This window comes from Mesoplodon densirostris, chromosome 8, assembly GCF_025265405.1.
Source record: "Mesoplodon densirostris isolate mMesDen1 chromosome 8, mMesDen1 primary haplotype, whole genome shotgun sequence".
Taxonomy (NCBI): domain Eukaryota; kingdom Metazoa; phylum Chordata; class Mammalia; order Artiodactyla; family Ziphiidae; genus Mesoplodon; species Mesoplodon densirostris.
The window spans coordinates 14022567-14049462 of record NC_082668.1 but is presented as its reverse complement, the minus strand read 5'-3'; the positions used below and the strand labels follow the sequence as shown (position 1 = coordinate 14049462).

The 26896-nt window shown below is 39.1% G+C and overlaps 1 protein-coding gene across 8 annotated transcripts in view; it reads right to left on the bottom strand.

The window, feature by feature from the left end:
* Positions 1-26896, bottom strand: part of DOCK10 (dedicator of cytokinesis 10) — a 288876-nt gene that overhangs the window by 128817 nt on the left and 133163 nt on the right. For all 8 annotated transcript variants that reach the window (XM_060107388.1, XM_060107385.1, XM_060107391.1 and 5 more), the window contains 2 exons: positions 24963-25082; positions 11270-11359 (listed from right to left, as the gene is read on the bottom strand). In XM_060107388.1, the coding sequence (XP_059963371.1) occupies positions 11270-11359; positions 24963-25082 (210 nt within the window). The remainder of the gene's footprint in view (positions 1-11269; positions 11360-24962; positions 25083-26896) is intronic.

Genomic DNA, 26896 nt, shown 5'->3' with positions numbered 1-26896 from the left:
CACTAATTTTATTAAGAAAGGATTAAGATTTTTTTTTAATTTGGAGAAATTTTTATAGTTGTATTTTCCCTAATATCTTCCAGTAACTGAAATTGTGCATGTACCCTTGATGTCACAGCAGAGGGGTTACTTCTAGATTGAAGGAAACTATGTTTACCATGCTCTGGTCTAAAGTTAACAAATGCATTAGAATCACTCACTTGCTGCCCAATGAATCAGAATCAGAAAACCGTATTCATTTTTACTTAATTTATTTATACATGCAAAAAAAAAAAAGAAAAAAAACACCTCCGAATCATTTACTGAAAGACTCATTCTTATTTCTGGGTAAGATGAACTGCACCTTATTCTACATATGAGATTCAAACAATTTGTATAAAGTACAAAGGCATTTTGGTTAAAAGAATGGTTTCTTTATCAATGTACACAACATGCAGTCCAAAATTAAACATAAAGCACATAAAATTATTTCAACCATAGAACAAATGAAATTCCATGTGTTTTCTTCGGAAAAGATACATTTCATTCTTTTTAGATATGTTTCATTCAGTTAACAAAATGGGGCAGCACGAAATACATTTGAAATCATGGCCAGCCTTCCTCTCCTCATCATTTTCTTTGAAATGCCTAGGACCCACGTTGCTTAAAATCGCTTTTACTTCTCGACATGATGCAGCCTCTACCTTGACTATTTATAATTTTCTCTCGAATTAATTGAATGCCACTTGTCTGGATCCAAATGGTAGATGAGGAAGAAGAAATTCATTTTCAATATTATACTCACTTGGTCATATGTTGTTTTTCATAGTTAAAAAATTTTGCTTCTTAAGAAATTAAGCAATATTTTGGTACATTATTTAACAGTCTCCTGAGCTATTTTTAACTTCAGAATGCATAGCTTATTCTGCCTGAAGAGTTCCAATAGTTTTACTGGTTTTACCCTTAAAGCACTTTCTTTAAGGGATGGGCTTCCCTGGTGGCGCAGTGGTTGAGAGTCTGCCTGCCGATGCAGGAGACATGGGTTCGTACCCCGGTCCGGGAAGATCCCACATGCCACAGAGTGGCTGGGTCTGTGAGCCATGGCCGCTGAGCCCGCTGAACACTTTCTAGGGAAAAGGCACAACAATATACTAGCACCTTCTTTGATAAGATAACACATCTTGCATCTCTTCAGTGTTCAACCCACTGTAATCAGGTTGTGATCAAAGCATCTGAAACTGCTTTGTTAAAGAACCACCAATGGCTGTGAATTACCCAATCCAGTGAATTACCCAATCTTGACACATTTTGGCATTTTACACCATTGGCTCACTCTGGCTATTGACAGTTTTTTGTTTCTGAGAAATCAATCTCTCCTTGATTTCTTCCTACCTCCTGGTCCACTCCATCTCCACCTCCTGTGTTGGGCCCTCTTTGCCAGCCCCTTATGTGGGAGCGTCACTCAGGGACCTGCCTCGTGGCATTCCTGGGCAAGCTCTTCCAGGCTCAAAGCTTCAACTTTCAAATCCAGAGCCAGTGCCTACTCCTTCCTTCTACATTGAGACCTATATATGTATCTTCTTGGATATCTCTCTCTGCATGTCAGCCAGAGAGATTACCTTACTTGCTTCATCCATCCCTGCTTGAGCAATCTGTACTTTCTTTTGGGTACCTTATTTAAGTTACTGGCACAACTATCTGGCTGATAGCCCAAGACAGAAACGTGGGAGTCATTGCCAATATAGTCCTCTCCTTTACTTTCTTTTCTGTCCCCAACTCCTGTCAATTCTGTCTCCTTAACAGCTCTTTACTGTCACCACAACCATGCTGCCATACGGTAGCACAGATCTTTAACCCAGCTGGGCTATTAAAATAAATAGTCTCCTATCTGTCCAACTTCCCTTCAGTGTTACTCATCCCCACAAGCCAACCAATCCATTCTCTGTCTGCCTTTAGTTGTTTTTTCTAACATGTGAACCTGACCTTGTTTCTCTATTTTACAGTAACACTCCAAGGGTTCTTGTTAGTTGTTTTGCAAAAATCTGATCATAGGCCTGTCATTTCCCACCTGGTGCTGAGCTCTTGACTATGTTACATCCAGGTGGTATCAGTAGCTTAGTAAGTGATAAATGTTGGTGAATAATAAACCCAGTCCAATCTTTCACGCAGTGGACAAGGCCCTTTATTTCATACACTTTGTATGTGATCCACAGTAACAATATAAATCAGCAAGTGAGGAACTTTCTATATAAAGAATTCAACCATTTGGAAAGATAATCAACTCCACCCAGCTAGACTGGGAGTAGCAGTTTCTGTGTATATCTAAAGGGGCAGCTTGTTTAAGTCACTGAATTTGCATTTACCTCTAGGACACGAGAAAACATAATCTGATAATTGGATAGGGGATTGAGAGGAGAAATTTAGGGCTGAAAAATGTGTTATTCTGAGCTTTATGATTATTATTATTTACTTCCAACTTTGAAATTAACCTTGTTAGTACTTACAATTTGCTGCATGAAGATAAATCTATAGAACTCCCATCACTGGGTGTATCTGGGATTGTGTTTTAATATTGTAAGAGGTTTACTCTAGAAAAAGGTAGACATTTTTGACACTAATGATAAGAATTAAGAATGGATGTGTCCATAAAAAGAAAGAAACAATTAATTTGCTCTTTCAGAGGCTTTAATATTCCCTTTCTCTTCCTCACCATCTGCCTTAATGAAATGCACATCAAAGTTCACCCAAGAGCTGATTCTGTTTGACTTGAGCTGTATTGTGCCCCTAGTTCCTGATGATTTCCTTCCATCAGATTTACAATACATCATTTCTGAAACATATTTCTCAAGATACTTGGGGGGAAATAGAATTTCTCCATGGTAAAATAAACTTGAAATAATTCATTCCATATTCCCTTCTAAGGCAGCCTCAATAGATGTTAGCTAGTTAAAGAATCTGTGTGTGTGTGTGTGTGTGTGCGTGCGTGTGTGTGAGACCTGTGAACATCCTGCAGCTTTTGTCAAAACACTCTGTGCCTCTATGAAATTGGTGTCCTGCTCTGATCTCAACCATTTTTTCTCCTGGATTTTAGTGTGCACTTTCTATGGAAGCCTAGAGATTTCAACAACATTTATCCTGTCTTCTTTGAATCTAGTTTGTTTTCCCTATTCAGTCTTGGGTCCTGTTTTCATTATTGTTTTAAAATTTGTATTGGGGTATAGTTGACGTACAATGATGTATTACTTTCAGGTGTACAGCAAAGTGAATCAGTTGTACATATACATATATTCACTCTTTTTTAGATTCTTTTCCCATATAAGCTATTACAAAGTATTGACTAGAGTTCCCTGTGCTATACAATAGGTCCTTATTAGTTATCTATTTTATATTTTTCCTGGAGAATTCAAGTATTTCTGGTCTGGAAACGCTGCTTAAAATCCAAACTTGTCTTTGCCTCAGTAACTTAGTACTTTCAGGATGAGGACAGTACCTCAACATTCTGTGCATGTGTGTGTATACAGACATATTTGGATACAGAAGTATATATAGATACTTTTCTTCCATTCTTTTAACGTTTCCACAAATCTAAGTCCTCAAGTGTCTTGTGCCTTGACCAAAGTGAGACTTGGATTCTTGAATTCGTGACTTACTCCTCACTTCTTCATTATTCTACTCCTGCTGCAGCTTGGTTTCTAGAAATTACAGGGGGCTTTGTTGGCAGAGTAACTTGCTACCTTAGTACTTAGTATCTCTCTCAGCCATTCAGGTGAAGCTGTCCCTGGACCCTTGCTCTCTGTTGGGCCACTGTATTATTCTCAGTTCTCTGCTCTCTCATCTTCTTTGTTAAGGGAGACCAAACCGAGAGCTTAGTGTTAATTAGTGTTTTGTGTATATTAAAATGAAAACTTTGCTACAGAAGTTTTGCTTAAGAAGTCTGCACCCTATTCATAGATCCCTTTAATTGCTCCCCTGACCCCCAGTGGGAGGAAGTGGTGCTTGTTTTATCGCAGAAGTGTTTCATATTTTTTATGGTTATAGATGTTGACTTTAAGTCATTTATGAGGATCAGATAAAGACATGGCTCCCCAGTTGTTATTTTCCAAGAGTTTTCATACAATTGCTATATTTATTTTTAGAAACACAGCATTGGCACTATTAATATCCTCACTTAAAGATGGAGAAATTGAGGCAAAAAGGTTAAATGCTTGTCAAAATGAAGGACATATTCCCTTATGAACAGTGGAAATATCCCCATTAGGTCAGGCTATTAAGTGCATGGTTTAAAGGCATTTTTCAAAGGGTCAGAGGTAGCAAAGTTGGACCATGGGGTTAGAGAGATCGGGGCTTAATTCTGGTTCTGTATGTATTGGAGCAAACATTTAATTGTTCAGGACCTGCTTCATAGGCTGTAAAATGAGGTAGTAATACTTATAACACTTATACTTATAAGTGTTATAAGTAATACTTATAACACAGGATGTTCAAAATATATATATAGAATGTTGTTGAACTCTGACTTGTGTTAGTTTAACCTAAGTGTGAAGTGCTTTAGTGGATATTAAATACACCTATACTCTTATTTTAAAAAGGAAAGAATGCCTACTGCCTTTCCGAAGAGGCTCAGAACTGTCAAAGTAGAGTGTAGAGGGAGAATTCAAAACTAGTATTGAACTCCATGTGTTTAAATGAGATTCATGCCAGTTTGTTGCCTAGCAACCAGGGTATTTGTCCTTGCTGCCCTGTGGGGAGCCGCAGGGCAATTTAGCACAGGGTAGACTAAAAAGATTGCTTAGTGCAATGCAGCAGACACTGTAAGGGAAACATGGGTTTCTACAAACCCCCACAAATATCAATGAATTCATTTCAGTGCTGGCTTACTCTGGTTTCAAAACTCCAGCCAATGTTTCTCAAAGTGTGGTCCACTAACTACATGCATCAGGGTTACAAAGCTACAGTGGGGTGGTTAGGAAGAAGACTGAGACAAGTGTTCCTTCCAGAGGGCAGCTATAGTAAAGCACACATGGGCAGTCGGCATCATGGTTAAGAGGCCAGGGGCCAGATGGCAGGGGTTGCAATGCCGGACCTGTCTATTCCCAGTTGTATGAGGCTGCACACGTTCCTTAATTTTTCTATGAAAGTTTCATCATCATTAAAAGGTGATGATGATGATAATGACGAAATGTATATTTGTAACTACTGCAAGCAAAGGGCTGAGAAGCATATCTGGCACAGAGTTAAGTAGTCAATAAACATCAGTGGCTATTAGCTATTGAGGTCAAGACTTTTTGCCAGCATAATTCTCTGGGGTCATTTCTCAGTCTTAACCCACCTCTCTGGTGACCCCTTTCTTTCTATCTACTGTCTCCAGGCTCAACTATTCATGTTCCACTATCATCATGTAATGTTTGTCTTCTTTCTATCCTAAGGCACAAGTTTCACTTTATCTCCATCCTTAAAAACAAGTACAACTATGGGAATTTCCACAGGGTTTTCATGGCTAGTGATCCAGAAAAATTAGCAGGGAATAAAAGAGTTTCTTCCCAGGCTTTCTCCACTTTCTTTTTTTTTTTCTACTTTAGATCCACACAGTTGGGAAAAACATGGTAAGAAGATTCATTCATGTTGCCAAGTCTGAGGCTCTGCCCTGAGATTTGGAATCTAGAAGTTTGGCAGTTACCTGGCATCTGAGGTAAAAGGCATTCCACCTGACTTCTCCTTAGAGAAGTTCTTAGAGAATCGAGAAGCAGAGGGTGGAAGTGAGTAAAGGAGGAATAATCCCAGCTGCAAGTGGTTGGAAGGAAATTAATATAGCAACAAAGGTGAAGGTGAAAATTCCTCCTCAGGAGAAATAGCAAGACAAAGGCATATTTTGTGGCCAACCTGTTCTCAGCTGAAGTGGACATTCTTAGAGAACTACAGAAATAAAGGGATCGATTTGGCCATTTAAAGTCGTGGTGCAGAAGCTCATGAAAATACAAACAAAACTAAAGGCCTCTAAGAACCCTAGAATATCCTTAGAAGTCTCCAGTGTTGTACTGATCTAGGTTTCAGGCCATCCTTTCCCCCGGGAAAGGAGCTAAACTTGACACCTTGGTTGGATCCAGAGATTGGGGTGTGGTTTCTGATTAGGTTCTGGGATTTTGTCTTTGAGCTGATTGGCCCTACCCCAAAGGCTTACCAGGCAATAAAATGAGCAGTGTTAAGAGGCAAAAAAGCTGAAGTAGGCTGGCAACCAAATCCAAGGCCTCGAAAGCCTCAGGTACTAGAGACCCACAGGGGAGAGCTAAGAAACCCTGGTTCATGTGAGAGCAATTTTCCACAGCCTAAAGGAGAGAGACTGCAGAAAATCTCGAACACACAAATACTCTATATACCCCAAAAGAGGTGCAAGGACCAAGAAAGGAAAGTCCCGAAAATCATGGAAATGTTTATAAGTCTATTCAAATTATACTATATTACAAATGATTAAGAATGGATTATGTCAGAGCAACCTAATTGGCTTCTATCATGGACAGAGAAGCCCAGCAGATAGAATCATAAAGCAAAACACATATGGAATTTTCATCACTCCATATGATATTTTCATTATCAAACTAAAATAATAATAATAATAATAAAAGAATCTGATGAAGTCTCTAAGGTGACTACCTAATAACTTGAAGAATAAAGTTGGATTTTAACTTTTGGAGACAATTTTAGGAAATAGACTCGAGTTGCTTCCAATTCTGGCAGCATTTTTAGATATATTCTAAGTAATTTTTTTTCAAAATACTTTTTAGTTACAGAAATTTGTTTGTAACATCACAACGATACAGAATATATACACTGAAAATCAATTTCTACCTCCTTCCTACAATCCCAAACTTGTGAGGTAACCAATGTTATGAGTTTAATGTGCATTTTTAAATACTTTTTCTAGGCTTACATAACATATTTACATATTCACATTTTTTTTTAACTCTCCAATGATATACTGTGTATTCTGCAACTTTCTTCTCTTAACAGCGTCTCATGGGCATTCCAGTTAATACACTTAAATGTATGTAATTTTTTTCTGTTAGTTATTATTATAAAATATAGATGTGCCAAAATATATTCAACCCCACCCTTATCAACTGATATTACAAATTGTTTGGTGCTTCAATACTCATGCTTGTAATTGTATTTTTATGCTCTAGTGTTTGGTTTTCTAATATTCATTTTGCATACTTATATGTATGACTTAAAAAGATACATTTGAATATCTCAAAAGGCTATAGACGTGTGAGAATTACAAACACTGTGTTATAGTGTTTATTTCCCTATAGTCTTACTATCACTAAATGATATTCAACTTAAATTTTTCTTCATTCAGATATTATACATCATTTTTGTTTTAATTTGTATTTTTATGATTACAAGTGTAGCTGGGCAATTTTTTTTGAGTTTTTAAAAATTAATTTATTTTTGGCTGCGTTGGGTCTTCGTTGCTGTGTGTGGGCTTCCTCTAGTTGCAGACAGCGGGGTTTACTCTGCTTTGCAGTGCACAGGCTTCTCATTGCGGTGGCTTCTCTTGTTGTGGAGCATGGGCTCTAGGCATGAGAGCTTCAGTAGCTGTGGCACGCGGGCTTCAGTAGTTGCAGCACGTGGGCTCAGTAGTTGTGGCTCGCGGGCTCTAGAGCGCAGGCTCAGTAGTTGCGGCACACGGGCTTAGTTGCTCCAAGGCATGTGGGATCTTCCCGGACCAGCACTCGACCCCTGTCCCCTGTATTGGCAGGTGGATTCTTAACCACTGCACCACCAGGGAAGCCCCGTAGCTGGGCAACTTTGTACACCTCTTGGCCAACTTAGTCTGGAACTCCTGCTCTTTTTGAACTTCCTGCTTCTATCTTTTTGCTCATATTTTCTTGGGTTATTTACCTTTCTCTTATTAACTTGTAGAATTTTGAGTATTAGAAATGTGTGTGGGGTGGTGTGGCAAAAGAACATGAGTTGCAAATGAGTTCACTAACTATTTTCTTTTGGCTTGATTTATGTTCCATTCATCATAAAAATTTAAGACTTTTGTTAAATGTGTTCATTTTTCCATAACTTTCCACTAAAAAACTGTTTTCCTACATTTTTATAAATTTCGTTTCTAAAATTAAGATTTTAAAAATTCATCTGGAATTAATTTTTACATGTACTGTGAGATACAACTCTAACTTTATTTTGGTCCAAAATGGATAGCCAACTGGTATTTGTTGAATTGTCTACCCTTCCCCAGAGAATTTGAAGTGCCATATTTACCATTTACTAAGTAACCATATGCATTTGGAACTGTTTCTAGATACTCTGTTTCATTTCACTGGCTTATTTTTTTTTAATTTCAGAAGACAGGAAAAGATGGAGTATGTCTGTATTTTTTAAAGCTAACTTTTCTCTAATAACAAAGGAAAAAAGAAAACTAGAGCCAAAATTTCACTTATGAATATAAATGCAAAAATTTGAAAAAAATTAGCAATTCTGATGTAGTAAAATATGAAGGTAATAGTATAACTTGAACAAGAAAGTTTATACCAGAAACACAAGTATGAATTCATAGGAGAGCAACCTATTAATTTTATTACAGTGATAAATTCAAGAAAAAAGCTATTATGTCAATAGGCAGAATATGAATTTCACAACATAGGGTAGCCTGTCTTTATAAGCACTGTGGAGACCAAGAAAGGCCCTTCTTAAACATGATAAAGACCAAGAAAGACCCTTCTTAGACAGTTCTTTTGTACTTGAAACTGTCATAAAACACCAAATCAAGAATAAGACAATATGCCTGATGTTAGCATTATTATTCAATATTGTTTTAGAGTTATTAGATAATAAAATAAGATAAAAATCAAAGAAACAATACACTTATTAGAAAAAAAGAAATTTAAACATTTTTTGCAGATGATGTGACTACACACCTAAAAATTTAAAAAAAAAACTATTAGGATCAGAGAGTTTAGTAAGCTAGTTATCCATATTTGAAAATCAATAGCTTTTAAAAAATATCAGCAATGAACAGTAAGAAAAGGAAATGGGTTTTAAAAACTCTACTCACGTTTGCAACAAAACTATAAAATACATAGACATAAACTTAACAACAAAGTTAAAGGTCTTTATGAAGAAAGTGAAATATTTTAGTAAAGAACACATAAAAAGACCTAGTTAAATATTCCCTGTTAAGAATTCAATATCATAAACATTTCAAATCTTACCTAAGTCAACACATATTTCCTGCAGGACTTTTGCAGACCTGGTCTCAATGATTCTGATTTGCTTGTGTATAAAATGATTTATCAACTCTTTTTTTTTCCTTTTCTTTTTTTAAACAGTGATGCCCTACTAGATATTAAGACTTCCTCTAAGGCAACTGTAAACAAAATATTATGGTAATGATGTAACATTTTTATCAGTAAATGTGAAAACAGTATACTCAGATATCCTAATGTTATCTGAATTTGCACTTTTTTCTTTTTTTTAACCTTCTTAGGAGGTGGGGTAATTCAATGTGAACTTTGAGAAAATAAATATGAAATGATAGAATTGGGAAAAAAATGGCAAATCTATGGCAAAGATGATCTGGATTGAATAGTCCAAAATAAAATATGTATGATTAATCAGATTAGGATCAGTATGTACGCTAATAAAGCTAGCTTCTATTTGCACAAATATGTTTAAGAGCTGAGAAAGGGTTTTGCTATTTTATGTAGCTTCATTTAAATCCTAATTGGGATACACTACTTTCTCAGGATTAAAGACTGCATTTAGATCCCACTACTTTCAGTCTGACCTGTGCTGGGCTAAATGGTATCATTGCATATTCTGTAAAGGAAGGACTGACTTCGTTTATTCATCCAATATACATCTACTAAGTAGCTGTTAAGTGTGGGCCCAATCCCTGCCCCAAAGCCACCTGCAGTTTGGTTAGAAGAAGTAGCAGTATTATAGGCCCCTCCTACACCAACTAAATGCAAGTTGATGCTACACCAACAGACTTTTATCAGTCCCTTTAAGCTGTCCACATGGTTTTCCCATTAACTATTTCTACAGTTAATACTTGAAAGAAATATCTCTCTTAAAATAGAAACTCTGTTATCCAAAATTCTCACATACTATGGCCTTTCCTACAACTCAATCTAAACAAGGAAAATAAAATTAAATCCTTTTGTTAAGAATACTCAAATAAGGATTAATCTCCAAAATATACAAGCAGCTCATGCAGTTCAATATCAAAAAAACAAACAACCCTATCCAAAAATGGGCAGAAGACCTAAATAGACATTTCTCCAAAGAAGATATACAGATTGCCAACAAACACATGAAAGGATGCTCAACATCACTAATCATTAGAGAAATGCAAATCAAAACTACAATGAGGTATCACTTCACACCGGTCAGAATGGGCATCATCAAAAAATCTACAAATAACAAATGCTGAAGAGGGTGTGGAGAAAAAGGAACCCTCCTGCACTGTTGGTGGGACTGTAAATTTATATAGCCACCATGGAGAACAGTATGGAGGTTCCTTAAAATCTAAAACTAGAATTACCATATGACTCAGCAATCCCACTACTGGGCATATACCCTGAGAAAACTATAATTCAAAAAGAGACATGTACCACAATATTCACTGCAGCACTATTTACAATAGCCAGGACATGGAAGCAAACTAAGTGTCCATCAACAGATGAATGGATAAAGAAGATGTGGCACATATATACAATAGAATATTACTCAGCCATAGAAAGAAATGAAATTGAGTTATCTGTAGTGAGGTGGATGGACCTAGATTCTGTCATACAGAGTGAAGTAAGTCAGAAAGAGAAAAACAAATACCGTATGCTAACACATATATACGGAACCTAAAAAAAAAATAGTTCTGAAGAACCTAGGGCCGGGACAGGAATAAAGATGCAGACGTAGAGAATGGACTTGAGGACACGGGGAGGGGGAAGGGTAAGCTGGGACGAAGTGAGAGAGTAGCATGGACATATATACACTATCAAATATAAAATAAATAGTTAGTGGGAAGCAGCTGCATAGCACAGGGAGATCAACTCGGTGCTCTGTGACCACCTAGAGGGGTGGGATAGGGAGGATGGGAGGGAGACGCAAGATGGAGGGGATATGGGGATATATGTATACATATAGCTGATTCACTTTGGTATAAAACAGAAACTAACAACATAGTAAAGCAATTATACTCCAAAAATGATGTTAAAAAAAAAGAACTAAATGGGAGGAAGCAAAGCTTTATAAAATAAAGGATTGGAAGCATTGCATTTACCTCTCTCACCAGTAAATTTTCTGCTTTGTGTTCTGCATCTTCGGGTACTGTTGAGTACAATGTTCGTATGTCCCAAGAAACTGTGGCAGTCTGAGAGGAACAAGGAAAGGAAATTAAGCCTTCCATCTTAAAGCACTGAGCAGACCACTATACCAAAGTCACAATAAAGAAGTGTATGAGATCTTAGCATTTAAGGATAAGAAAAGACAGAGAAACTTCCATAGTTCTTACCAATTTAATCTCTAGGAAGGAAGATTCAAACCTCTTTGGATTACCACCACTGGCATTACAGTTAGTCCCCCCTGCTCCATGGTTTCAGTTACACATGGTTAACCAGGGTCGAAAAATATTAAGTGGAAACTTCCAGAAATAAACAATTCATAATTTTGAAATTGTGTGCTGTTCTGAATAGCATGATGATATCTCAAGTCATCACACTCTGTCTGTCCCCACCATCCCATCTCATCGACATCTTCAGGGCTCCATGACCCAGGATGACCCTCCTTCTGATGTATTGTCAGAAAGTTAATAAATAGTAGCCTAATACTATGTCACTACATTGTTCAACCCACTTCATCTCATCACCTAGGCATTTATCATCACACATCATCACAGGAAGAAAGGTGAGTACATTATAATAAGATATTGTGATAGAGAAAGAGACCACATTCACATCACTTTTATTACAGTATATTGTTATAATTGTTCTATTTTATTATTAGTTATCATTGTTAATCTTTTACTCTGCCTAATTTATAAATTAAACTTTATCATAGGTATGTGCGTATAAAAAAAACAGTATGGATAGATAGAGTTTGGTACTGTCTGAAGTTTCAGGCATCCACTGGGGATCTTGGAATGTATCCCCAGTGTATAAGGGAGGATTACAACACTGTATTGCAATTACTGTTTTATCTGTGAAGCTCATAATCTTAAGCTGTTTCCTTCCCTGCAGAACACAAAAATTTGGGCATCTGTATATTTTGACTAGTTTATTTATATTGGTATCTTTTTTGTTTTAATGCTGTTGATAAAATACATTTGAAATGAAAAAGAAAACCTACAAGATCTGCATTATTTAATCCTACTGTAAACAATCTCTTGAATATCCGCAGGGTAAATTTAGCCCCTTTCAGAAACCCTGTGTGTGTGTGTGTGTGTAGCCATAATTACAGTGGGAGAGAAGAAAGGGTATTCAGTAAATCTGGACCTTGAAGAAAATAAGTCATGTTTTTAGTGTCTTTATTTTCACTGAAATAAATAAAACATTTTCAACTTCAATGCTAAACAAACAACTTTTTAATTAAATGAATATACATTAACTAAAAATATAAAGAATCTCTTAATATAAGACATTTAAAACAGAATTCATAGATTGTTTCCCCTGTATATATCTTATGGGATGCCATAAAATGGTAACTTTCCATTAACAGCCACCAGCTTCCTTTAGTCTGTACTCCTTGGCGATTACAAGGATGCTGGGATGATGAGTCTGTTAACATACATGGTACCAACAGTTGAGATCTTTTATTTTGTACATCCCCAAACCCACAAATGATTCATCAGCATTTCTAAAGCACAAAATAGGGTTCATTTGAACTGTTCTAGATGAAGGGCATTTTTTTCTAGACCAATTATTAAAACAGATGAGAGTCTTAAAACCCATACTTTTGGGAAGGAGAGGGGTCCAGGGAATTTAGTCTTCTGAGGTCACAGCTGCAGCTGCAAGCTCTGCCACCCAGGGCAGCATCGTTCTTTTTCTTCCAATCCTAGCCTCATATTTTCTTCAAATCTCCTATTTTCTTCACTCTTGATATAAGCTCCTCGTGGGAAAGAAATTTGGTCTGTCTTGTTCATCGCTATAACCTCAGTGCCTGGTTGGGTGCTCAGTACTTACTTGTTGAGTGTGTTGAATGTGTGTGAGTGTGTAAATGTGCATTCTGTGTATGCATGCTGTGTGTGGGTGGTGTGCGTCTGTGTGAGCTTGTGTGGTTGCATGTAGCATGTAAGTATGTCTGTGTGAATGTGTGTGTGTGATGTGTGTCTGGTGTGATTATGCAGGAAGGTATGCTGTACTTGATAGCGTGTGTCTGTATGCATGGCGAGTGTGTCTGTCATGTGTGAGTATGTATATGTGCATGTGTGAGTGGGTGTAGTGTGTGGGAGTATCTGTGTGTGGGGGCGTGCACGCATGTACGTGCATATTGGGAAGATGGGATTTGGACACTGAAACAGGAAGAATGTCATGTGACTCTAACAGGATCAGAGGACAAAAGTAATGATCAGAGGACAAAATATAATAAGAAAACTGTAATCAAGATACATTATATAGCGAAAATAAATGCTCATCTTGAAACATAGATATAGAGCCCCTCGGTCAGTGCATCTGCCCCAGGATTTGACTGCAGTTTGTGTGAAGAGAGTTTGGAAGTGCTCACAGGACATGGCTGTTGATTTAAGCCAAGTATAGATACACGCACAGGGAACCATTACCTCCCACGTGAAGTGTGTTGGAGCCAATTTAGGATTTATTATTATCTAGATTTTACATTTTTGATTCCTTTTGAATTTCCTTTTGCTAGTTGCATCTTTTATGTTATTCATTCTGTTAGAAGATAAACAGTAAGTAAACTCTATTGAAAAGTTGGAGTAGAAGATGAAAATCCATGCCTAAATTGAGCTTTGGGGATTATCGCTGGATTTCAATTATCTGGGGATAACTTATTTCCTGTTTGGACAGATAATTTGCAGATACACAGTGTAACGATGCATTTTCTGGGAACATTACATATTGTGATCTACTGGCAAGATGAAGGATTTTTTTCCTCCAATTGAAAAAACTTTCTATATTTCAGTCATTATTTTATAATAAAATTTTTATATAAAAAAGCAAAAGATTCCTCTTTTTCATTATCCACCACAGTTTATTGATTTCTTGCCTTTAAAAAAAATAATAGCTGCTTTAAAATACTCTAAGTCTGATGGAAAGTAAAGGGGCCCAAAGTTTAGTTTCCTGTTTAGTTATACCATAACCTATCATCCCACTAAGATCAGTATTCTGTGGTATAGTTCAATAGAGTGAATACTGAGCTGGTTTAAGAAGCTTTTTTTTCTTAATGGTAGGTTTCTGGAAGGTGGGCTCAGGTTTCCAGTAATAATAATTACATGACTACTTGATTTGTGATGCCATGATTAGGGTCCCAAATATACAGGCTAATGCTCATATTCAATGTATGAGATTGGAAGTTCCTTCAATTTGGGGTAATAAAAATTAATCATAGGTACAATGGTTATGTGTGATCCCTGATGACCTCTAGTTATGAGATGATGTTGATTCTTTGCTAAATAAGGCATCTGGGGCTGAATCACCCTCATGTAACCAGGTGATAAATCTGAAACAATATTTTACAACATGCACATCTAATACCTTGCACAGAGTACACAAATACAAGAAAAGGAATACATGTATAATAACATGCTATTAACCTCAGTTATAGTTTGTCATACTGCTGGAGAACTTGAGTGAAAAAGCCGAAGACCTCCATACAATTTCAACTTTAAGAACTGTATTGCTTCTACTCATTTTTGATTCCTTTTGTTTTCATTTTTTAATTGAAGTATAGTTGACGTATAATATTACATAAGTTACAGGTATACAGCATAGTGATTCACAATTTTTAAAGGTTCTATTCCATTCACAGTTACTACAAAATACTGGCTATATTCCTTGTGTTGTACCATATACATCCTTGTAGCTTATTTATTTCATACATAACAGTCTGTACCTCTTAACCCCCTAACCCCATCTTGCTCATTTTAAATTTCTTTCATGTATCTCTGCTGAAGCAAAAATAAATCGATCAAATAGGAAAAAAGTATACGGAGTCATATTTGTTAAGTAAGGGCATTAGCATGGTTACAAATAATTGCTTTTCTGAGAATTAGATGCTTTCAGACCACTACAAATTGCCTTGGCCACAACAGACTTCCTGTTCTCTTTACTAAACCCTCTGGTCGACGATCACTAGAGCTCAATAGCATGAGACGGATCCGAGACTGCACTGGAACTCAGCCGAGCTCCTCATCGGGTGGGAGAGTCTCATAAGGGCCTATTGTCCAGAGATGAGGCATTTGGAAATAAAAACTGTCCTTTTATATATGAAATGAGGCATGCAGGCCTGTGTTTGTAGTTTCAGGTCCGTGACATTCAGACATCCTCCACGGCGGCCCTGACACTTTCTGATTCTTTCTACTCTGCAGTGGGTAGTTTTGGGGGCTTTGTCACGGCTACCATTCTGGTGGCTAAAATGACTACAGAAGACTTCATTCCAAGCACGTAGGGGCCATTTCTCAATTGGCCAAAGGCCACTGTCAAATTCTAAAAAAGAAGTTGCTTTTCCTATGTTGGAGCTGAGCAAAGCTCCCTCTGACGGTATTATAGATCCCAGCTGCTCAAAAAAGAGGACAAAAATGATGGTGTTTAGAGTAACCCATCAATCTGAGCTTGAGAAGCCAGCAAGCCTCACAATAAGGGCTATTAACTAACACTTTGTGGTCAATTCCAACAGAAGCCTGTGTTTAAAAGTAATCTTCGCCTAAATTTCTCAAATTAAAACACTGATATTGGTTTTTATCCAAGTAGAGCAGACACTTATACTACATATGTTGCTTGAAAAACATTTTTTACCCCATTCAGAAGAGTATTGTGATTTTATTTTTTTACATACATGAGAATTCACATGAATACTTTCATTGTGCTTTAAGGGAAAGGTCCTTCTTGTTTTGCTGAGGTTAAACTGTATGGGAAGTGCACCAATAGTGAGCAGTTGCCCATAACTGGACCCTAGTCATCATCCAGCCAAGTCAAGCACGGTGATTCATCCATCATAGTATTTAAGTATATAATTAGGGAACTTTGGAGACCTGCTTCAAGACATTTTAGTCTTGGACAGGCAAACCACTGAGCAAGTCACTTCCTTTCTTTTTTCTGTGCTTCATTTTCTAGGCTCCAAAATGTGTCTCACCTCCTCCATGGCGGTAAGGATGAAACGTTTTACATATGGAAAAATGTGAGTATTAATAGAACACACTGTTCCAACAACAGGAATATAATTATTGCACCAGGGTCTCCCCTTGGCAAGGACTCAGAGGTTATGATCTAAGCTCATTCTCCTAGGAGGTACGGTGAAGAAGCCTGCTCTGTGTGAGGCCTGCAGATATGGCCCCATGAGGAGCAACAGGCCTAAGACGTGAGCCAACCCACCACAGCCAAGCCGCCAGGGCACCTTTTCCTGTGGCTGCGGACATTCTTTCTTCCGCATTGGGCTCACGCCTGCACATACCTTGCCCATTCTCCTCCTCTCAGAAAACCCTTTTCTTTCCTTATTCTTTCCTAATCTCATCTCAGGTTTGACAAAGATGCCACCTTCTTTAGAAAATCTCCTCTAATTCATCCAACATACATCTTCTCTTCTCAGAACTATATGATTTACTGTCTGTATTACCCATGAAGTCTGCAGCTTAACTGTAGAATATTGTGGACCCCAAAGCTCTGCAAGTGATTAATTTAGCCAGTCATTTTACGTGTGTGTACTTTTGTATGTAAGCAAGCCACATTAAATCTGCTTTGGTGATAAAATATAACTATACATGAAATGTTTTGCCATGTTTTTTATTGTGTCTCTGGTATACTTTGTTATCCCTTTTAAAGAATGAAGTACTTGAATGCAGACATGTGTCTTTATGATTTTTTTTGGTATCCTGTCTCTGACCACCTGCATGATCCCTACCTTAATGCTTAGAACAATCCTTTTTTAAAAAAATAACACTGCTATTGAAATATAATTGACATGCCATAAAATTCACCCTTTTAAAGCGAGTTCAGTGGTTTTAAGTCTATGCACAGGATTATGCAATCACCATCACTATTTAATTTTAGAACATCTTCATCACCCGCAAAAGAAACCCCATATCCACTAGAAGTTACTTTCCTTTCTCCCTTCTCCCCAGCCCTAGGCAACCTTAATCAGCTTTCTGTCTCTATGGATTTGCCTACTGTGAAAATTTCATGTAAACGGAATCATACCGTGGGTACACTTTTGGGACTGGCCTCTTTCACTTAGCATAATGTTTTCAATGTTCACCCATGTTGTCAGTACTTCATTCTTTTTATGGCTGAATAATATTCCACTGCATGGATATACCATATTTTGTTTATCCACTCTTCAGTTAATGGACATTTGGGTTGTTTCCACTTTGGATTATGAATAATGAGGCTATGAATATTCACATAGAAGTCTTAATGTGGACATATCTTCCTAGCACAATCAAGTCCAGAGCAGTCTCCACATATCCTTACTGAATTAAAGTAAGCTCTCTAGAATCCCTTCTCTGCAATATTGTAATGGTACCACTCACTGTGGGATTCAGGGAGTTAATATTTTCCCCAAGTCATGCACCTTATTTTTCTAAGAAGCAGTAGGCTCAGAGCACGCTGTTTAGACAGAAACTCCAATAGCAAAAGTCAAGGTGCTTATGTTTGATTTATGTCATCACAGTTACTCTACATCCTTGAATATGAGCCTTTCCAAATCTCAGCTTCATTAGCTTGTAAACGAGAGCAATATTATAACTAAGAATAACCTAGTTTGAGAAAGACTCTTACTTAGCTTTTAAATTGCAATCACAGTGTTCTTGCATGAACACTGAGAGCCATTTAAAGTCTGCTTTTCAGGCTAAGAAGCCAAGGATTAAAAAGAGGTTGACATTCTTATAAAATGTTAGGCTGTGTCTCAGTAAGAGATGCAAGAAGAAAAAAATAAATGATCACGGCCTTTCTGCTTTTCCATTTAAAAGATATTAAAGTCTTTCTGCTTCCTCTCACAAAATGACCCATGTGGTTGAGCCTGGAAGTCCCCACATACCAGTTGCTTTTTATAGCTAAAAACATGCTATGAAAGAATAAATGTTAAGAAAGCACAGTTCACGAAGTCTTGTTAATAAGCCATGAAAATTTCAGGATGCATTGGAGAGACCTGAGACTCTACTTCTGAAATACTGATATGAAGAAAGGATTTGCGAAGATTATGTTAACTCTCTCAACAGGCTATTTCAGATGTTCAATGTAGACCTTTGACTTTGAAGATGCCACTGACCAGTGTTGAAAGTCTAACCTTTCAAGCGGAAGTACTGTTTCCTGTTCATGTCGGTGTCCTTGCTGTCTACAGCAAGTAGCTCACGGAAGGTGGGCCAGGAAACTGAGTGGAAATAGAGCAGTTTGACAGGGGTGGGTGGTATGGAAATACAGGTGATCAGGTGGCCTTTCCACAGCATCAGTATTGCTTTTGGACCTCTGAACTTCCTTCTTTAAGATTTTTACATCTTCCAGAAATGATGCCACTTTAGGCTTTCTGTATCTTTCTCTCATCAAGAAACTTATTTCTGCCTTTCTCAATTTTTGTTCTGCTATTTTGTATCAGTTTCTCCTTCGACTGAAACACTCCCCGATATGATTCACTGTGTCCTTGAAACTTTTTTTTAAAATAGATATTTATTGGAGTATAATTGCTTCACAATACTGTGTTAGTTTCTGTTGCACAGCAAAGCGAATCAGCCATATGCATACACGTCCCCATATCCCCTCCCTCGTGACCCTCCCTCCCACCCTCCCTATCCCACCCCTCTAGGTCATTGCAAAGCACCGAGCTGATCTCCCTGTGCAAACTGTTCTTTAGCTCTTGTTTTCCTTTCTTACTCTCCTTTCCTACTTCGTGAAGCCACAATCTGGTGACTAAGTTCTTTATTTTTTGGTCTTAAGTTTCTATTACTACCAGCTTCAAAAAGAAAGATGAGAAAAACAAGAGTAGCAAATACAATTACTGAAGGAGTGCATGGTTTTGAAATGAATGAGTTAATAAATGCATCTAGACTGCTTATTCCAAGTAATTATTACGATGCAAGCAGTACAGAAGATCACACTGCTTTTTCCCAGAACCCACGCACCAGAGGAAGGGTTTCTACCTCGTGGGGCAAGAAAGAGGAAAATGCTTCTACTTTGTTTTCTTAATCTGGAAGAAGATGATTTCAATTCAATGTTCAACAAGCTTTATTGAATGCCCATGAGCCAGACGTCGTGTTGGGTACTTAAAATACAGATAAGAATTGACTTCTCCCTTGCCTAGTAACAGAAAGCAAGTGAATAAGTACATGGTGCTACAGGGAGGAAATAAGCCTTTGTTGATAGCAGCTAAGTGCCAGTCACTGTATCGGATGGAATGAGCCTCTGGGGAAAGGGAACCGGATTTAGCTCTGTTTTTTTAAGGTGATGTGTTAAGTTGTGTCAAAGAGGAAAGTATCATATTAATGATCTCAAGAAAAACCAATGACTTCATTCTCTTTATTCTCAAATTTCATTTCAGAATAGGATTTTTGGTTCCTAAAGGTACTCAAAGTTATATTCTAAAATAATAACATACATGTGTCTGAAAGACAACTCGTGAAATAGATATTCATTTTCCACCTGCTTGGTGCCAAGTGCCATTCTAGTTGCTGGGGGGTCTTACCATGATCAAGGCAGGTACATCCTTGTCCTGCTTGAGGTTACTCACTGATGGTGAGAGAGTGAAAAAGCAAACCAAGATCTTCCTTGGTAGTGGTAAGTATTATAAAGAGAAGCAAACAGGGGGATGTGATAGAGTAACACAGGGTGGAGGTGGGGTAATGCAGGTTGGAAATCAGAGATGGTTCTTTGAAGAGGTAGCATTTGAACTGAATCATGAATGGAAGACACGAACCAGCTGTGAGAGGGGTGTAAAGGCCCCACAGAGGGGGCGGGCTGGGCAAATGCAGGGAACACAAAGAACGCTAGGTATCTGTGTAGTGACCAAGGGAAACAGGCCTAGGAGAAAACGGCTCAGAGATTATCAGGAGCCAGGTGAGAAGCTGGATTTGACTCTAAAGGCAATGGAAAACCACTGGAAAGTTTTAACTAGAGGCGTAGCATTATCTGACTTGTATTTCCAAAAGCTTCCATTGAATAAATCAATCAAGGAAAAGAAGGATGCAGGAAGACCAGTTAAAGACCACTTCTGGGGATCCAGGCAAAAAAGGATGATGATGGCTTGGGCCAGCAGTGTGAATGGAATCCTGTCTTAAAAAATAATCTCCTTTAAGGGGTATAGAGGCCCAGGTGAAGACTTTGTTTCTTGCTCTTTCTTTTTTTTTTTTTTTTTTTTTGCAGTATGCAGGCCTCTCACTGTTCTGGTCTCTCCCGTTGTGGAGCACAGGCTCCGGATGCCCAGGCTCAGTGGCCATGGCTCACAGGCCCAGCCGCTCCGCGGCATGTGGGATCTTCCTGGACCGGGGCATGAACCTGTGTCCCCTGCATCGGCAGGCGGACTCCCAACCACTGTGCCACCAGGGAAGCCCTCTCGTTATTTCTTAACCATAAGCATTCATAATCAATTTTAGTTTTCATCCATATTAGGGCACACACTCCTTAAACACTGGGCTTTTGTTTTTCTTGTCAGTCTCTCTTGTCTAGAAAGTGCTGCTCTATATTCAGTGCCTTGTGGGTGCTGAATAAATATTGATTAAACAAACCAAATAATGAATCATGTCTCCTGCAAGCGTGGGTGCTTGGTAACACGGAAACACAGAAGTGAGCTAGATTCTTCCATCTGTGGGGCACAACTGGGAAGAACATTAGAGGGAGGGTGGGGAGTTTGGGGCCGCTCCCCTCCTTCCATCCTGAGATGCTTTGGGATTGGAGTGGCCACTCAATTACTACCTCCCATTGGGTGCCTGGGGGCTGTGCATACATATCCCAGAGCATCCTTACCCATTGCTTAAGTATGGGCCTGGGAAACGATACCCTAGCCAGGTGAACAGAAGCCTTGCTGTTGGCGAGCAACACCCCTGAAATGTGATGCAGGCTGTGGATGGAGCAGACTGTGTCAGAGAGCATTTAAAGAAGGGCTTTACTCCACATGGAGGGAGAGGAAACCCCCCCAAAATGAGCATGGTTGTACTGTATAGTGGGGATCCCCAAACTTCTTCTGTAAAGGGTCAGATAGTAAATCTTTTAGGGCCCTCTCTCTCTGCTGCAATTACTGCACCTCTGTTGTAACTCTGCAGCTGTATCATGAAAGCAGCCATGGACAACAGGTGAATGAATGGGTGTCACTGGGTTCAAATAAAACTTTATTTGTGGATACCAAAATCTGAATTTCATATAATTTTCATGGGTTATAAAATATTCCTTTTTTCCCTTCAACTATTTAATCAATTCTATGAAGAAAATAAAACAGGGTAGTGTTTAAAAAACATAAAAACCATTCTTAGTTCACGGGACGTACGAAATTAGGTAACAGGCCACCCATGAGCCATTGTTTGTCAACCCTTACTCTGTAGAGTAGGAAAGCAGGAAACCAATCCATCTGAATGTTGTTCAAAAACTGGCAACTTTACGTGGTAATAATATTTAATACTATCCTTTTGTTTGTCAAAATATCATTTCGTGGAAATGAAAATTTAGCTGTTTGTCTAATACAATATTTTCTGATGATACGGTGGCATCAAATGTCTCTTGAGCACCTGCCAATTGGGAGCTATGCTCCCAGGTGGTTCCCAGCTTCTTCTACACCCTGTTATGTGTTCTCCATGCAGAGGCCAGATGAGCTTTTAATAATATGCACCAGGTCACTTGTTCCCCTTCTTGAAACACTCCAGTGATTCGCCACTTGCCTTTCAAATAGGATGCAAATGTCTTATCTTGTCCTTGCCTGCCTCAACTCTGACCACTCTGGCTGTCCACCCATACCGCTCTTCAATCTCAGACCTCTCCTGGGCTTTCGAAGCAGCTTCCTGCAGCCCCAAACCCTCCTTCCTTCCCCAGGCTTTAGCAGGGTTGGTCTTCTTTGGGAATTCAGAGCTCAGCTCAAACGTCGGCTTGTCAGAGGTGCCCTTGAGCATCCAGTCCAGCTCAGTTCTTCCTCTCGTTACTTCTATTACTTGGCCTGGTTCATTCTTCATAGAACTGGTCTTTATCTGAATTATCTTGCTAATTAATTAATTATTATTTATTTTTTTTGCCTGATTCTTCCCACCAGAAGGTAAGCTTCATTAAAACAAGGAAATTTCTGTCTCATCACTGCTGTCTTCCCATTCTGAGATATTTTAATACCTAACATTCGGTATTATACCTTATATATTTGTTGAATGAATAAAGGAAGGACATCGTGTGAGGGGTGATAGAATGTTACGTTCAGAATTGTGCTAGTATTTTACCCCAGTTGGGAATGAGGGTGACTGTGTATGACAGGGTGGGGGGTTGGGTTGGGGAGGAAGACCATGGCCTTGAGAAATGGGCAAGGACCAGATCATGGAGAAACCCTCGGGAAATACTACAGTGTTTGCCCTTTGTTTTGAAGGCAATGGGGGTGGCCACAGATGGGTCTTAAGCAAGGCCAAGATAAAAGGATTCAGTGTATTTATTGGCATGTTTATATTGGGAAAATAACAAAGCACATTATTATATGCTCTGTTTACACCATTAAGGATAGCAAAGGACACAGAGTAATCAGACCAGTCTTAACTTAAATGAGTGTGGAAAGATGCCAAAAAATGAATTCAAATTCAGTACAAATGCTACATCGCATCTACATGCCTCCATTCTCTTCTTGAGCTGGGGGAACTTGGAGGAGCTTTTGATGTATTTCTGAGTAACAGAGCTAGAAGAAAAGGGGCTCCAAGTGTCAAGTTGTTTGTGTGTGTGCTGTTTGACAGAAAGAGACTGTTTCAAGGTTTACCCTCGGTCTGAAAGAAAATGAGGATGCGGAATTAAAAACTAAAACGTGGTTCAACTTTGTGCTTGCAGCTCAGGCTCCGTGGCCTGGTCCGACCACGGAAACGAGATTTCTGTCCGAGATAAGCCTCTTTTAAAGTGTGTCAAACACTCAAGCGAGAGACATTTAAAAGTCTGAAAAACAGATGGGAAGAGTTCCTTTTTTTTTTTTTTTTTTTTGCAGTACACGGGCCTGTCACTGTTGTGGCCTCTCCCGTTGTGGAGCATAGGTTCCGGACACGCAGGCTCAGCAGCCACGGCTCACGGGCCTAGCCGCTCTGCGGCATGTGGGATCTTCCCAGACTCGAGCACGAACCCATGTCTCCTGCATCGGCAGGTGGGCTCTCAACCACTGCGCCACCAGGGAAGCCCAGAAGAGTTTCTTTTTTCCTGTCTACAAATCGTCTCCTTTCTTTCCATCATTCTTGGTACTTGGAACAGAAAATTGTTGACTTCCACACACCTTCTTTTTTATTCATTCATGGAGAATGGTGAAGAAAATGAACCTTTAGAAGCCAGAAGCTAGATAGGCCCCCAAGATAAGAGAAGGAATGGACGTTTGAGGCTGCTTGAGGAAGTGGAAGCCCTGGGGCCCCAGCAACTCGTCAGAGGTTTCCGCAGACAGTGGCTGTGCCACAGGTTACCTCAGAGCTGCCTTTTCATCTGCTTTAAGAAGAACTGAGGGGCAGGACAGGAATAAAGACGCAGATGTAGAGAATGGACTTGAGGACATGGGGGGGGGAAGGGGAAGCTGGGACGAAGGGAGAGAGTGGCATGGACATATACACACTACCAAATGTAAAATAGCTAGCTAGTGGGAAGAAGCTGCATAACACAGGGAGATCAGCTTGGTGCTTTGTAACCACCTAGAGGGGTGGGATAGGGAGGGTGGGAGGGAGACACAAGAGGGAGAGGATATGGGGATATGTGTATACATATAGCTGATGCACTTTGTTATACAGCAGAAACTAACACAACATTGTAAAGCAATTATACTCCAATAAAGATGTTAAAAAAAAGAAAGAAATTATATCCAACCACACACACACACAAAAAAAGATGTTCATGTTTGTGATGTCTGAGACTACCTTTCTCTTACAAAAAAAGGAAAGGTTACTATCTGCTTGTGGTAATATCTGTTTATACAGATATTCACTAACAAATTAAACATGCTTCAGATGACCACGGATGGAATGCTTGGGACACATGGGTGCTCATCATCCATAACTTTACTGTGCTTGTCTCCAAAATGAATTTCTTTTTTATTCATTCCCTGCACTACCCTCTGGAGAGTTCTGTGTGCCAGTGAGCATTGTCCTAAAGGTGACACATCTCAGATCACAAATCCTTCCATGAAGATGTGCTTGCCTACCTTTCCTTGCCCACAAGGCTAAACAAGGGACAACCATGATTAAGGGTGATTTTTAAGACCTACACCTTTTGTGCCAAGAGAGTCCCGCCTCTGCCTTTGGTTGGTTCCAGTTGCTTGGAAGCTTTCAGTTGCAAATGGCCTAAGGGAGGAAGTGTTCTGTGAGGCTAGGTAAGTGGTTAGAAACCAAGATCCTGGCAGGGACACAAGTACCACCTGGAGCCAAGCAGCCCCCCATGCCCCTTCCATCCCAAGTGGCCACAGTATCACTGAGCCTCCAATCTTCAAGCTCTAGAAGGCCCTGGGCACTTTCTATTACTGGATATGCATTCCATCTGTGATGCTGGTGATGTAGGGTGCCCACAGGAAGAGGGCTGAGCTCCCCAAATCTATAAGGAAAGACAGCGACACAGTGTCGGAAGATGTACTATCACCTTGTGGGGCCCTCCTGAACTTAGATGGCTTGAAAAGACAACACTTACTGAAAAGTCGTCACTGGGGAAGAATAGGAGATCTCGAAGGGGATCATTCTGGTAGGTCTTTTCAAGTTCTTCAATGACAGTTTCATAATCCAAAGGCTGGAGAAGCCTGGGCTTTTCTTGCTGTAGACAAAGAAAATATTGTATTAACCACTGAAACAGAGAATCTTGCTTTTTCTCAACATCTGGTTGGATTTCATTTCTTAGAATCACCAAAGCTTTGATATCGTGCAACCCTTCTAAGAGAGTCATGGAGACGCCAGGCATTTGGGGCAAAGCCACATAACTATTATTTCCAGATCTGAAATAATATGAGAAGATCTTGAAATACCTGACATCTCACTCAGTAATTTAAGCACCAAGCCTCCAGGGCACATGGTATTCAGCCTTGTCACATCCATAGAGTAGATGTTTATGTAAACCTGATCTTTGTTAATGTGGAGAAAGACCTTCTCCCTACTTGCTATATTATTATGATGATCATCATTTTTCGTGAATTAGATACTTCCTTTGAGGTCTACTTGGGTCTATTTTAAACCGTTGGCTCCCTGCTAGCAGTCAAAGTAAGACAGACTCTCTTAGTCATCACTGAAACATGGATCCTGTGTCAGGATTAATTGCTTGGCTCTGAGCTTCTTTGCCGATATAGAGAGAAGTTGGGTAATTCTTTAGTAGAATTGAACAACACAATTAATATGGAAACAGTGTGGTGAAAATGGAGAAGAGTCTGAAAAAATGGCTCAATAATCTCACCACATTAAATTCCTAAAGCCAAGGGTAAAGGCACCTCCCTCAAAGAAGCTACCCCAAGAGATAAATGCCAGTGGGAGAAAGGTGGTTGTTTCAGTCTATGGTTGATATGTTTATGCCAAACTGTATAGAACTCTCAAAGTGAGAAAGATGGAGCCCAAAATAAATAATAAAATATTACAGAAGACCAAGGACACAGTCTAAGTTCCCTTAGCCCTTGGATGAAGCATTCATGCAACCTAAATAAAAAAGGATCATTGTTTGGATTATTTTGGGGCTCCTGGAAGCTGGAGTGGTCAACATGAAATCTGCATGCTAAAGTGATCTCATAAATGAAAAAAAAATTGTTTTATTTTTCATGTCAATGACATCAGCAGACACTTTCCCACCAACCCCACCCCTCCCAGCTCTGCAAAGCCCACAGATTTAGCTTCAACTTCTAAAGCCTTCTTTGGAAGATCTCTGCTGGTAAAGCTCCAGAAACTGTTACCAAAATTTTAATAATTGCTAATGAGCTCCTCAAAGCAGCAGTCAATGTTTTTTTCCAACTATAAAAAACAAAACAAAACAAAAGGTAACATGGTTGGCCAACAACAAGGGTTTCCATGTACTTTCTGCACCAAAACAGAACAAAAACAAACCCATTTTACAAATGCTTAAGTAAACTGAGGATGATGAAAGGTGAATATTCTCTCTGGAAGGGCCGTTCAATGAAGATTGCTGATTTAGTCAATAAAAACACAGGACTTCACGCTTGGAGAAAAGAAGAAATTTAGTTGCCCAACATAATCCATTTAGTGAAAGCTGTGAGACATTCAATATTTTCAAGTAGAAGATACAGAGACACTATGGCATGATGGGTAATTGAAAAAAAAGTCCTTCTTGTATCCTTTCCCTGCCTTTTTTTTTTTTTTTTCTTGCGGTACGCGGGCCTCCCACCGCTGCGGCCCCTCCCGTTGCTGAGCAGAGGCTCCGGACGGGCAGGCTCAGTGGCCATGGCTCACGGGCCCAGCCGCTCCGCGGCACCTGGGATCCTCCCAGACTGGGGCACAAACCCGTGTGCCCTGCATCAGCAGGCGGACTCCCAACCACTGCGCCACTAGGAAAGCCCTTTCTCTGCCTTCTGATATAATTATTCTATTTTAGACTTCTTTTAGGTTCCAATTCCCTATTTTCCCAGGCAAAAA